Genomic DNA, 13,072 nt, shown 5'->3' with positions numbered 1-13,072 from the left:
GGCCTACAGATGAAGAACAGTTGTGCTCTTCATACGAAGAACTCCTAGTGTAGCGCCCCTCAGAAAATGAGGGGGCTGAGACTTGAGGAACCTGGCATCATTAGTCCCATAGGTTTCTCCCTTCCCAGGAATGGAAGGAATGTTTCCAATGGAAAAGCAGCTGCTTGTGCCTTCTTTGCTTTCCCATCCACTGTGGCTCTGGGAGAAAGTTCCAACAACAATTCAGCAATTAGATTCAGACTGGGGCCCAAGGGGAGGCCCGTGAGGAAGGGCTCACTCATGTGACCCACTGGGGGTGACACTGAGCTCATGCAAATCACTCCCCTTCCCAGTGCTCTCCTCTCAGGAGGAAGTGGCCTATCCCTTTTCCCTTCTGGGAATACCAGTTGAAGCAATCATTTCATCTTGTTTCTTGCTGAAGAGGGTTTGAAAACTATGTTGGCTGTGTATTTCTGTTACCAGAGGTGGTCCTTCACTGGCAACTCAGGAATCCAAACATGCCAACCTGGTAAATGAATTCTGAGCATTTATCTGCTACATTTCTTAGCATGTATATGTGCGTGTGGGGGGGGTGGAAGAGTAGGCACAGTGAGATGATTGGTTATCCCCTCAGGATGGAGACTGAGGGCCACCATTCCTAAGCTACTCAAACAGGAATCCTCACTCAGAAGAGAGTTGCAGATCGTGACAAGAGGCGTTTCCTAAGGACATTGTTCTGCTTTATTTGGGGCTTCTACAGAACTGTGCATTTTGTACTGATTCATTTTATATTGTTGTATAACAAATGACCACAAACTGAACAGCTTAAACAGCACATTTATTATCTCCCAGTGTCCATGTGTCAAGAGTCTGGGTATGGGTATGCTGGGTCTTCTGCTTGGGGTCTCAGAAATACAGTCCAGAGAGAGTCCAGTCTAGGGTCTCAGCTAAGGTTGAGGCCTCTTCCAACGTCACAAGACTGTTGGCAGGATTCATTTCCTTACCGTGGTAGAGCTCGGGAAGGCCCTCAAGAGAGTCTCTGACTTCCGTCTCTGACTTTTAGACTCTTCTTTCCAATGCTGGCATGAGTAGGTCAGACCCACGCATGAAAGCTTCTGCCCATTTTAACTTAATTTAAGCTCAACTAATTAGAAACCTTAATTACATTTTCAAAATCTCTCTATGTTTGCTATAGGCGATGTTTGGTATAGACTCTTCCATCCATAGTTTTGCAGATTGGGTGTATTTCCTTTTTTCCTTATGGTTCTGGGTAAGAGAAGGTAGAGGAAGATGCTGAAAGGATTATATGATGCAGTTGTGAGTGATTGTTAATAGAGTTTTGATGATAAAAACTTGGATCAGCTGATTTTGTCATCCAACTGAGTATCAAATAAGCTACCTCCGAAGCAGAAAGGAGGAGAAGTGTCACTACCATCAGGACAAGAGTCAGAAATGGAACGTGTCCTTTGGAACCTGAGATCCCTGTATGCTGAGCATCCTTGATCCAGAAGGAGAAAGCTAAGCCACCAGAGAAATGTCAGAGCAGCAACAGAAGCAGAACCAAAAGACAGACATGAAACAGAGTGGTCTGGCTCGACGGAATTAGTCAAACTGCTCATCTTTGGTCAGGAGACTCACTTTTGGAGTGGGGTGCCTTGGGGGCACTTAATTGGGGTGGGGCTAAGTTCGAAGCATAGAGCCAGAGCTGAGCACCTTTGAGCTGAAGCTAACAGATGGCACAGTGAAGGTCCTTTGGGCATTTATCAGCAATGTTTGAAAAGCATCGTGACACTGCCCCAAGCAAAGGGCCATGTGGCTGAGAGGCGGATGACCAGAGAAAGGCGTGCCTGCAGGCAATGCAGAGAAGAGGCACTCTGGTTGTAAAGGTTCAGTTTTGTCCTATCACCTGGTAGAATGTCCATTCGCAGGAAGGGAGAGCCCTTTCCATTTCTGAATTTCCACTTCTGGGACTTTCCTCCCAGATCCCTGGGCCCTGGATTTGGGAGAGTACTGGTCAAGCTAGGCTTCATGTTGGTTATCTCCTTTGGGCAGAAATTGCTATCCATTCCTTATTCTCTTCTCCCTTCCTGCAACTGGACGTTCTGTCAGGTGAGAGGACAAAACCGCAGCTTTCCAACATGCATCTATAAGAAGAGGAGTATGATGGGCCGGACCCCCTTTCTGCCTCCTCAGCCTTTCATTCTCATGAATCTCTGGCCCCCATGAGAGTCCTGACCTCTAGAAGTGCTTTATGTTCTGAACCTTCTACGCTACCCTTAAAATACCATTTAAGATAAATGCTACATGGCTAATGTGGACCAAAACAGCAGAGGCAGGCCAGAACAAGGTCTGAACATGGAAATAGAAGCCGTCATGGAAATGAACAGCAACATGCATATGAGGCCAGGGGAGTCAGCCTGACGGGCTAGGAACGTGCAAAACAAGAACCAGACAGGGAATGCCCATAGTGACCCAAACCCAGTGTCAATTTAAGCAGGGCTATCGAGAGGTCAAAGTCACACCAGGACTAGTCTTGATTCCATACTTTCATGACCTCAGGTGCAGCGGTTGTTGTTAGGGGCCATTGAGGCAGTTCCAACTCATAGCCACATAGCTCATGACTAGACACAGAACAAAGACCTCTCCAGACCTGCGGCCATGTTCGCAATTGTTGTTGGCTTTGAGCCCATTGTTGCAGCTGCTGGTGGCATTCCATCTCTGAGTGACACCAACTGTTAACGTACTCGGCTGCTAACCAAAAGGTTGGAGGTTGGAGTCTACTCAAAGATGGTGGCCAACTGCCCCCCCAAAAATCCCTTATTGACACCATTTGGAGCAAAGTTCTACGCCGTCACACACAGGCTCTCCATGAATTGGAATTCATGCAAAAACAACTGGTTCTACATCAGGAAGCCCCTACACTTTCCAAAGCATGAACCACATTCACATGCAGTGTCTCATTTAGTCTTCAAAACTAGTTTGTTTGACCCAAGTTGAGCAATAATGTAATCTCCCTTTGAGTCGGGGGCATAAATAGATAAATAAATAAGTAAAAGGGTAAGTAGCTTGCTTAGTGTCACCAACTGATTATGAGCAGACCTCGGAGAGAAAAGAAAATGAACTTTGGGACCCTGAGTTAGAATCAACACAAGCAAGTGATTTATTTCTATGAGGCTCTTTTTAAAATTTGTCACTATTAAAGGACCGTGACATTTGTAGAGACCTCTTACAGCGTTTGGCACAGCCAAGGGGCTCAATAAATAGCCATTTCCTTCCTTTCCCTTAAGTTCTTCCTCATTTTTTTTCCAGCTCTGCCTTTTGTCGGAAGATGGAATGGTTGTTCTTTCTTTACAAGGGCATCTGTGATTCATTCTCTACAGCATCACAGTGCTGTCTCCACTGAGCAAACTTAGCTACGTCCTTAACCTCCAGAAATGTTTCTTTATTATCAGGAGATTGAACAGGATTAATAGTTTCTTAAGTTTATGGCAAGAGAGGCTGGGGAAATAAGGAGCTAATACTAATGAAGAAAACGGCTGGAAAAGGAGTGTGGTCATAGCCGCATATCTCTTTTTAATCTACTTAAACAATGGAATTATCTGACATGTGAATACTGACGTGTGAATTATATGCCAACAAATTTTTAAATTTGTAATTAAAGTACATTATTCCTGTGGTCCCTTATAACTCTGATAGCTTATTGGCTTTATGAAAACTGATTATTGCTTCCAGTCTAGAGTTGTACCATGAATCCGCACGTGCTGTCTCTCACGTTCACCAGCAAGGGGTGCCTGGCACCACTTCTGGCCTGGTGGAACCAGAATAACTGGGAAGCTCAGCCCAGCAGTTTAAAAGAGTCAAACTTGTCACATCATTCCTGTTCTAAAGGAAGGGAGCAAAGCTTGTTCTCTGTTTATTTTATAGATGGGAAACTCGGGGAAGCCTTTTGGTCTTTAATTTTCTAACAGGATGAGCCACAGAAGATTAAATGACCTTCTGAAGCTTCTGCAATTAAGCTGCCTTGTGCCTCGTTGCTCAATAACCCACCTCAGGCAAACTATCCCTAGGACTTTCCCCCTGCTGGGAAGTTCAGGGGAGCTTTGGAATAGGAATGCAGGCTCCTCTCTGGATAGACACACTTCCAGAAGAGCTTTGAAAAGAAGTCTAGATCCAGCAGAAAAGTGGGTGAAGGGAGACATCGGACAGTGTAAGACATGACAAAATAATAAAACTTATAAATTATCAAGGGTGAGGCGGGGAGGGGAAAAATGAGGAGCTGATAACAAGGGCTCAAGGAGAAAGAAAATGTTTGGAGAATGATGATGGCAACAAATGTACAAATATGCTTGACACAATGGATGGATGGATGGATGGATGGATGGATGGATGGATGGATGAATGGATGGATTGTAGTAAGAGTTGCATGAGCCCCCCATTTTTTTTTTCAAAAAAGAGGAGAAGTCCAGATCTTTGACTTTGTGGATTTCAACAGAAAGACCCGATATCTATTGTCTTCCCCACTGTACCATGCTGGGTGCAGTGAAAACATACAAAGAGAGAAGTGGGCCCTACTCCACAGGGACTGAGAAATGAAGCTAGTGTGTAATTACATCCCAGTGATTCCCCCGAGAGGACCCTGCCTGCACCCACCACCATTCCCCAGAAGTGCTGCCTCTTCCTTACTCCCTTTCTGCTCCCTGGCAGCTCCACCTGAGGCATGGGTAAGCCACCTCTAGAAAGTCCAGTTCATCTTCCTTCCCTGTCCTCTCACTCAACGCCTCTTCTCCCTGTCACTTCGGCCTCAGAACAGTCACAGTTCCTACTAATAAACTCTGGGGCGGCCAAGCGCTCCCCGAGTTCTTTCATTCTCATTGTTCTGTAAGTGTTCACATCGCTAAGTGAAAGGGGTGGTTGTTTGTCTTCTGCAGTTCAAGTGCTCAGGCCTGTGCTAGCAGAGGCAGGCTGATAGAAATCTCCCTCCGCCTGACAACCGGCCACAGGTTGCTGGCGAAATGACCGAGGCAGCTGCCTCTCCACCTGCCAGATGCTCTGGTGACAATCTGCAGGCGCAATCCACAGCCCCAGCGCAAGTCTAAACACTCTAAGGGAAGTCTGACAGCTGGCACACGGGTGCATGTCAAGCGAGACTCAAGCCGTCTAAGATCCTGTACAGCGTGCCAGGACAATTCCACAAACCAGAACTCCCCACTAGATCACTCTTCTCCCCCCACCTGGGGCTGGCTGGCCAACTTTCCGCGGTGATGTTAGGAAAAAAACATTCGGAGATGGGCGAAGAGGCTGTTTTGGAACATGATTTATCCCGAGGCTTCAGCAAGACTTCCTTCTCGGCTTAGGGCCACAGTTCAGAAGGTGAGAGACCTTCCCAAGAAGCCTCCCCAACCTCAGACGCCCCGAGATCCCCCTGCTCTGGGTGGGAGAGGAAAGTGTCAACTTTGGTATGCAAACAACCGCAGAACTAAAACCTGTGTTCCCAGAGAAAAGGATGCAGCCTAAGCCAGGTCCAGTTCCCAGGGAACACCCATATGTGGAAGTCCACCGAGCTAATCCTGAAGGCAGATCAACGTTTTATGACACTGCATCCCCTGGACGGAGCCAGTGCATGGCCAGCTGCCGTCACACTGCCCATTAAACACTTGGTGATTTACTGGGCACCCTGTGAGCGGCCTGAGCAGTGGTCCTTGCTCACAGAGCTTTAAATTAGAGCCCATCAAATGTCCCCTCACAGCCCTTAAGTCGTTTTCTTTCCATAGGAAACCTGCTTGTTAGGGTTGTAAAGATTTGGAATAAGAAAATTCTGAACAAGCTCAAGCCCCGGGAACTCCACTTTTGGGTCCAGGGGGACGATAACGAATTCTGGAGCTCAGGAAGGGAGGAGGGAAGGTAGAGATTACGGAAGAATGAGACACAACCTACTGTACTTATAACCCGACATAAACAGTGCCTTAAGCACCCAGACGTGTGTACAGCACTTAACAAAACTAGCTCCTGAGAGCAACGGGGCCTAATGAATACACCATTAGCTTATAGCCTGGAAAGTGACATGCGTCCCACGCAGTACAATGAGTAGCACAACTTTGTGACTCACTTGCCACTAGATTCCAGAAGTTTCAGAAGGGGGTGGGGGTGAGGGTGGGGTGAGGTGGGGAGGAGTGTTGAATGCTCAAGCTCCTCTTCTCCCACGCAGACTTTCCATGTTTTGTGTGATGAGGATTAGAAAGAAAGGCACAGGCTTAGTTCTGGCCTACAGTGACCGCCAAAGCCAGCTCTGAGTTGAAGAGAGGAGCAAGTGGACTCTGAAAAGAAAGCACACGGAGAGAAAGGGGAGCCACAGACCAACGACATTCGGTCATATTTATTAACCGGATATTAAAGGGCAAAGAAGAGATTCCTTCCAATGATTCACCTGTCTGTGAATCTTGGCGCTCTCCCAAAGTCCTGCAAGGGCCCTGCTCAAACTGCTGTGAGGTAGGTCAGAGCTCTCTCTGAAAGGAGGGAGGCTGGCGCTTCGGTAGCCTAGTGAAACAAACCCCTAGCCACGTTGCTGTGTGGGTGGTTTTTGTCTTTCTAGCCTCCTGCTCTCAGCCTGGGCCACACAGTCTGCAGAGAGGATCATCAAGCTGGAGGCAGAAGGAGTGGGCCCAGGGGTGCTCTGTTTTCCCTGAGCACAGAGCACAAATGTGAGCAAGAGGGTGGGTTTCCCAAGGCCAAAGCCAGCCCCTCTCCTCTAAGAGCCATTAGGCACAGGTAGCCTGACCCCTAAGGCTGAGGTAGTGGAGAAATCATGGGGGAGGGGTGTTAGAAAATTTCTCTCCAGGGGACAAGAGGAGGCACTGGGAAGATGGTGGAAACTCACTTAGTAAGAACTGTCCCTGCCCAGTGTGCACCCTCAACCCCCACCCAGGTCCCACTTCTGGGTCATCAGGCGCTGGAAGGTAGTTTTTCAGTAGAGAAATTCCACAGGGCTTTTTCTGAACAGAGGCGAGGAGCTTTCCAAAGGTTCTGGATCAACAGAGTTGAGTTGACGTTCCTTGTCCTCTAAAGCTTAAGAAACTCCCCAGGAAGCCCTGAAAATGAAGATAACAGTTCTTGGGGTGAGTGGGGCAGAGGGGGGCAAGAGAGGAATTCAAAGGAAGGGGCAGAAAATCTGGAGAGCATATCTAATTCCCAGTCACCAAGCCTTCCCTCCGGCTTCAACCCCAGGACAACTCACACGCGCAGGTTTTCCACTCAACTTTTCACCCCCCACCGAAGCCATCAAGCCTTTGAGAGAAGCCAGAGCCGAGGCAGAGAGTTGGGGCGAGCCTCTTTGCAAGGCAGACTCAGCCCAAGGATGACAAAATATCTGCGCGGCCCCAGAACTGAGGCCAACCCACACTAGAGCTGATCCCGCAAAGCCAAGCCGGTGGCCTCCTCCGGTCACAGCACCCTTGGTGCTGGGATGAAGAACAACTCTACACACACCACACCACCTCTCTCTCTCTCTCTCTCTCTCACCTACACGGGATGGGAAGGGTCTGCTGCAGGCCAGGATCACAGCCCTGGGTCCTTCCTGACCCTGGCCCCCACCTTCTCTCCAGGCGGAGAGCCTCCGCAGCAGCGCCTCCTCCTACTGAACTCCAAAGAAGTGGACTCCAGAAGCGGGGACACTGAATCCTGCCTGACCTCTGGGCCCCGGTTACTTACCGGTCTCTCTAGCGGCGGGCCCCGCCTGGACTCCGGCGCGGGGCTGGCTCGGGCCGCAGGGGCGCCGGCGGGGTGGCGGCCGGGGAAGGCGGGGGCGCGGGGCACCGGCGGGCGGCGGCGGCGGCCGCAGCGGCACAGCAGGCGGCGGAAGGCACGGCGAAAGTCGGGGCTGCGGCAGTAGATGAGCGGGTTGAAGGCCGAGTTGGCGTAGCCCAGCCAGTTGAGCGCGAGGAAAGCCGGCCCGGGCACGAGCGAGGGGCCCCCGACGGCGCGCGCCACGTTGGCCACGAAGAAGGGCAGCCAGCACAGGGTGAAGGTCCCCATGATGAGCCCCACGGTGCGCAGGGCCCGGTGCTCGCGAAGAGGCAGCAGGCGCGCGGGCCGGCGGCCGCAGGCCGGCCCCTCCTCGGGCGAAGCGCGCCGCCCCGCCGGGGCCGGGGGCCGAGAGCGCGGGGAGGGCGGCGGGGAGTCTTCGGGCGGGAAGCGGCCCCGCTCCCCGCGCAGCAGGCGCAGTTGGCGCGTCGCCACGAGGAACACTCGCGCGTAGACGAAGAGCATGACCAGGAGCGGGAGGTAGAAGGAGACCAGGGAGGAGAGCAGCGCGTAGGGCATGTTGGAGGCGAAGGCGCAGCAGCGCGGGTTGGAGTGGCAACGCTGCGCCTCGGCGTCGGCCCCCACGCGCCACCACTGGCTCATGATGGGCGCAAAGGACACCGCGGCAGACACGATCCACACCAGGACCACGGCGGCCCGGGCGCAGCGCTTGGTGACCAGTGCGCCGTAGCGCAGCGGGCTGATGACGGCCAGGTAGCGGTCCACTGCCAGGGCGCACAGGGTTTCGATGCTGGCCGTCACGCACAGCACATCCACCGAGGTCCACAACTCACACCCCGTGGCGCCAAGGGGCCAGTGACCAGTCAGTGCCAACGTGGCCCCCGGAGGCACCACCAGGAGCCCCACCACCAAGTCGGCTGCGGCGAGCGAAGTCACAAACACGTTGGTGATCGTCTGAAGTCTCGGCGTCCGGGCGATGGCGACGATCACCAGCAGGTTGCCCCCCACCGTCGCCAGCACCGCCAGCGCCAACAGCGCCCCCGCTAAGGCCGCCGTCCACGGCACCCCCGGCAGCCCACTGGTGTTGGCGGCAGTGGGCTCCAAGGTGGGGGCGTCAGGCCACGAGGTGAGAGAACTGTTCCCGTGGGGCCACGGAGCCATCCCCGCGGTCGTTCGTGGGGCGTGGAGGGAAGGTGTGGGTGTCGCCCAGCTCCCCTGACTCAGGGGAGGGGACAGCAGGGCGTGGGGGCAATTCCCTTGGCCAGAGCCATCGCCCCTAGCTGTCCCGAGCACGCTCAACCCCACACCCCACACACATACCCGGGCCACCCGCTCTGTGCCACCTCGGAGGAGGAGTGACGGCGCTTAAAGGGGCAGCGGCCGATAGTCTCTGCGCGGCCCCAGGAGGGAACTGGAGGGAGGAGTGAGGAGCGGGTTGGACGCGCCACTTTGGCCAGCTCCCCACGTCCACTCCCCTCACAGTACTCCCTGTACACTGACTTCCTGGAGCTACTGGGTGTCGTTCCCATCGGAATTTTAAATTACGGTAAATAATAGAGGCAGCCAGTACCTTCACTGTCTCCCAAGACCTCCTTCCCATGAGCTCAGTCCCCTCTCCCTAATAGTTCACTCACACTCCAGTTTTCTGATCTCGTTCTTTCGAGTTACTGGGGGAATTGGACTTCTCCATCTCCCCCTCCACACACACCTCTCCACTTAGGAAGTTTCCGTGAAAATTACTCTGTGATTGAGGCTTACCCACCACCACCACCCACTGCCCCAGACGCCCACTGCTTTCCCTCCCCAAAGGGAAAGTGTTGATTTCACTTCCTTGAATACTCAGAATCCTCAGACACTGGGGTGCATTGATCTGAGGAATTCACATGGCGCATCTTCAAATAAAAGGTAGTTGAATGCTTCTTGACAACGTTCATCGAATCCCATTCAAAGGTTTCTCTTTCTGAAGAAGCCCAGAACCTTCTCTACCCATCTCCTCCTTGGCATCCAGACTTCAGGCTAAATTCCACCAGCCAAGCGCTCCCAAATCTCTAAGCAGTCTCTCAAAGTGTATACGGAATCCCATCCAAGGCTGGAACATGAGCCTGGGGGTTAAAGCTGCAGGGCAGGAAGGTATGCTGCCTTTATTAAGGCTTCTCTAGACCTAATCCTTGGGCTATATTTCTTCCTTCCCTGAAACAATAGGACAAAAGAGGGAAAATCATATCATGGAAAATGCCTCCAGGGCCGTGCCCTGGCGCGTCTCTTCGGAGCAGCTGTAAGTTTCAAAAGAACGCTGTGTGGTCGGTCGCTGGTCTAAGCAATCCCTCTGGGAGGCTGAGGCAGGGGTTGGCAGTTAGAAAGGTTGGAGGGGAAGTAATAACCTAAAATTATCCCAGAGGAAAAAGAGCTAGCTCCATCTCCCAGGAACCTAGGAGCAGGCTTTGTCCTTAGCTCCCAAGCAAAGGCACTCCCTGCCTTTGAAATACCCCTAAGCAATCCTTGGGACCCTTGGAAAGGCCTTGTCCGTGGGGGTGGACTCTGACCCCTCTCATCCCCCTTGTCCCTGGTCTGGCCAGAGGACCACGGGCCCCACTTGGCCTCCAGTCTTGGCTGTGGCTTCTTGCTGACCATTGAGGCAGTGACTCCCAGTTGGGTTTTGCAACACCCCAGAGTGCTGCCAGTTATCTCAAAGGGGTGTCATACGATTCTCAACAATTAATCTCTAAACCACATACAGGCCGTTCGGCAATGTTTTTCTTGGACATCCGTGGTGGTGGGAGCTGGGGAAGGGGCTAGAAAAGAGAGGGATTTCAAAGGATGTCATTGCTTTAGGAGGTGGCTCTGTGATTCTGAGGAAGTGTGTAAAAATAGTTACATTTTCAAAGAGACAAGATTTCCCAGACTGTATGAGCATGCCTGAATTTGGGAAAGATTAGGACAATAACCAAACCAGACTGTGAGAAGAGAAAACCCAGGGGCCCTGTTACCCAAAGCTTCTATGAATGAGCAGAGCAATGCGGACGTGCCTGGCATCCTCCTCTGCGAGAGGCCATTCTTGCACCTGTTCCTCGGTCTAACCTCCCGCATCCAAGGAGCTGAGAAAGTGAAAGGCTCTCTCATTTTCTTCTACAGGGTTTATTCTTTGTTCTGTAGGGTTATTCTCTTTTTATGTGCGCTTTTGTGCTTTTTCATCTTTGGAATAAATAATTCACCTGGTCAGACCACCTGTCCTCCTTATCTAGTGCTGGTGTCACAGAAATGCCACAAGTATTTCCTCCTCAGGAGTCTGAATTCAGGGCACCGGTTCTAAGGGAAGGTGTTTGCTCTCACTGTGTTGGCTCTGGAGGAAGACCCCTGTATTTTCTGAGCTTCTGCTCCTGGGCAAACCTCCTGACACTTGGCATCTCTTTTCCTCATCTCAGTGTCTCTGACGTGCTTGATTTAAGATACACCCTACATGAATCCTGTGTCAATAACGTGACAAAGACAAGTCATTCCCAAATGGCGATATAGACGTTCATAACATATACTGTATATACTCGTGTATAAACCGAGTTTTTCAGCACAAAAAATGTGCTGAAAAACGGGTTCAGCTTATCCATGAGTCAGTGGTACCCCAGCGAGGTGTAACATCTCGCTGGTGATTGCCGTTCCTCCGCTGTTCATTCAAAGCCCCGCTGACACTGCCGGGCTTTGAATGTTTGTTTATTCACATCTAACCAATCAGAGCAGTCCTATGACGTGGACGGTTCCAATTCGCAGAAGCACCTGTAGTGATTCACTTACGCGGGCAGCTGAACTGGTAAGGATGTGTCTGTGACTGCGCTCAGTCTCTCCCCTCTGGTCTCTGTGTTAATTCACACCCTGCATTTCCCACCCTAGGCTTATACTTGAGTCAATCGGTTTTTCTGGTTTCCCAGGTAATAATTAGGTGCCTCGGCTTATACTCAGTTCGGCTTATACTTAAGTATATACAGTATGTTGGGGGAAGCCCAATTCAATGGACAAGGTTCTATTCTTTGCCACCCACCTAATTCATACCCTTGCCACAAACAAAACACATTCATCAAAAAGCATCAATCTACTCCAAGCCTAAATTCTTATCTTCTGAGTCATCTAAATCAAATACAAGTGAGATTTATGATGTTTGCATTCTATCCTGTGGCATAACGCCTCTTCATCTGTGAATCCGTGAAATCTAGACTCCAAGTTATCTGTTTTCAAAGTACAATGGCAGAACAGGTACAAGGTAGACATTTCCATTTCCACTGGGAGAACTTGGACTGGAGAAAAAAGAGATAACCGGCACCAAAGAAGTACCAAACCCAGCAGAACAACTAGTGCTCAAAGCTGGAAAATAATGCTGTTGTTTGTTTCCTGGGTAAGGGCCTTGCCCTCCGGTCTTTGGGCATTGGCCATGCTCTCTGGATTCTGGGTGAAAACCCCTGAAAGTCTTCCTTCCAGGCCACTGGAAAGGCACCTCTACTCCCTTGGCTTTGGGGGACCCCATTCTCCTAGTTCATTTGAGTGACAATCCCATCCCCTTGGCCCCATCACGCCTTGTTCTTCTGTCCCTGGGAATGGCAGCCCTCTCCCTCAGCTTTGGGCAGTGGCCCCATCTCCTTAGTATACTTCAGTGGCAGCTGGAACTGAACTGGTGATGGTCAGACACTTTGAAGTTCAGGAGGCTGTGGCTTCATCCTCTGCGATCCAGGTGACGGTGGTCTCATCCATTGAAATGGAGAAGGGCTGCTTCCTGCACCCCTTCCAACAGTGCTGCTGTTCTGGGCTGCAGCAGATATCATCCCCTTGGCTGATTCCTACCTGTCCAATTCTAAGAGGCAGCCAGCTTCCTCTCTGTTCTTTCTCTGTCTCCTTCGGTCTAAGCTGATGGGTTCCTACTCTGTAAGTTAGTTGTTTAGAACTACCATTCACAGCTAAATCTCCTTAACAAAAGATTGTATAGCCATGCCCTTGGTGAACATTCCAGAACACGTATCCTTAGTTTGTGCAATTGAATTTTCCCAAATTTTAATTTCTGTTCTCGTTTTGCACAGTTCATTTGTAGGTATTTCTCTTGCTCTTATTTTACTGTATGGGACAAGGAGAAAACCCATGGGTCCTTTAAGATCTAGCTTAGACAAATTCTCAGGCAATTATCTAAGTCCATCACTTACCTTCCACCAAACAGTTTAACATAATTCTGACAAGTTCTTTGTCACAGTATAAAAAGCATTGCCCTTCCTCTACTACCCAATCACATGGTCATCGTTTCCTTTTAAAGTTCATCAGCAGCCTATCCAACACCCACATTTCTAACAGCCTTCTATGGCTG

The 13,072-nt window shown here is 50.8% G+C and overlaps 1 protein-coding gene across 1 annotated transcript; it reads right to left on the bottom strand.

Moving 5' to 3' along the window:
• Positions 1–7,691: 7,691 nt before the first annotated feature.
• On the bottom strand, positions 7,692–8,898 carry ADRB3 (adrenoceptor beta 3). Its single transcript, XM_075557226.1, is given in 2 exon segments — positions 7,692–7,770; positions 7,772–8,898. Coding segments are annotated over 2 exon segments (1,206 nt in total).
• Between the last annotated feature and the right edge of the window lie 4,174 nt (positions 8,899–13,072).

This window comes from Tenrec ecaudatus, chromosome 8 (assembly GCF_050624435.1).
Source record: "Tenrec ecaudatus isolate mTenEca1 chromosome 8, mTenEca1.hap1, whole genome shotgun sequence".
Lineage (NCBI taxonomy): Eukaryota > Metazoa > Chordata > Mammalia > Afrosoricida > Tenrecidae > Tenrec > Tenrec ecaudatus.
This window is presented reverse-complemented; position numbering and strand designations above follow the sequence as displayed.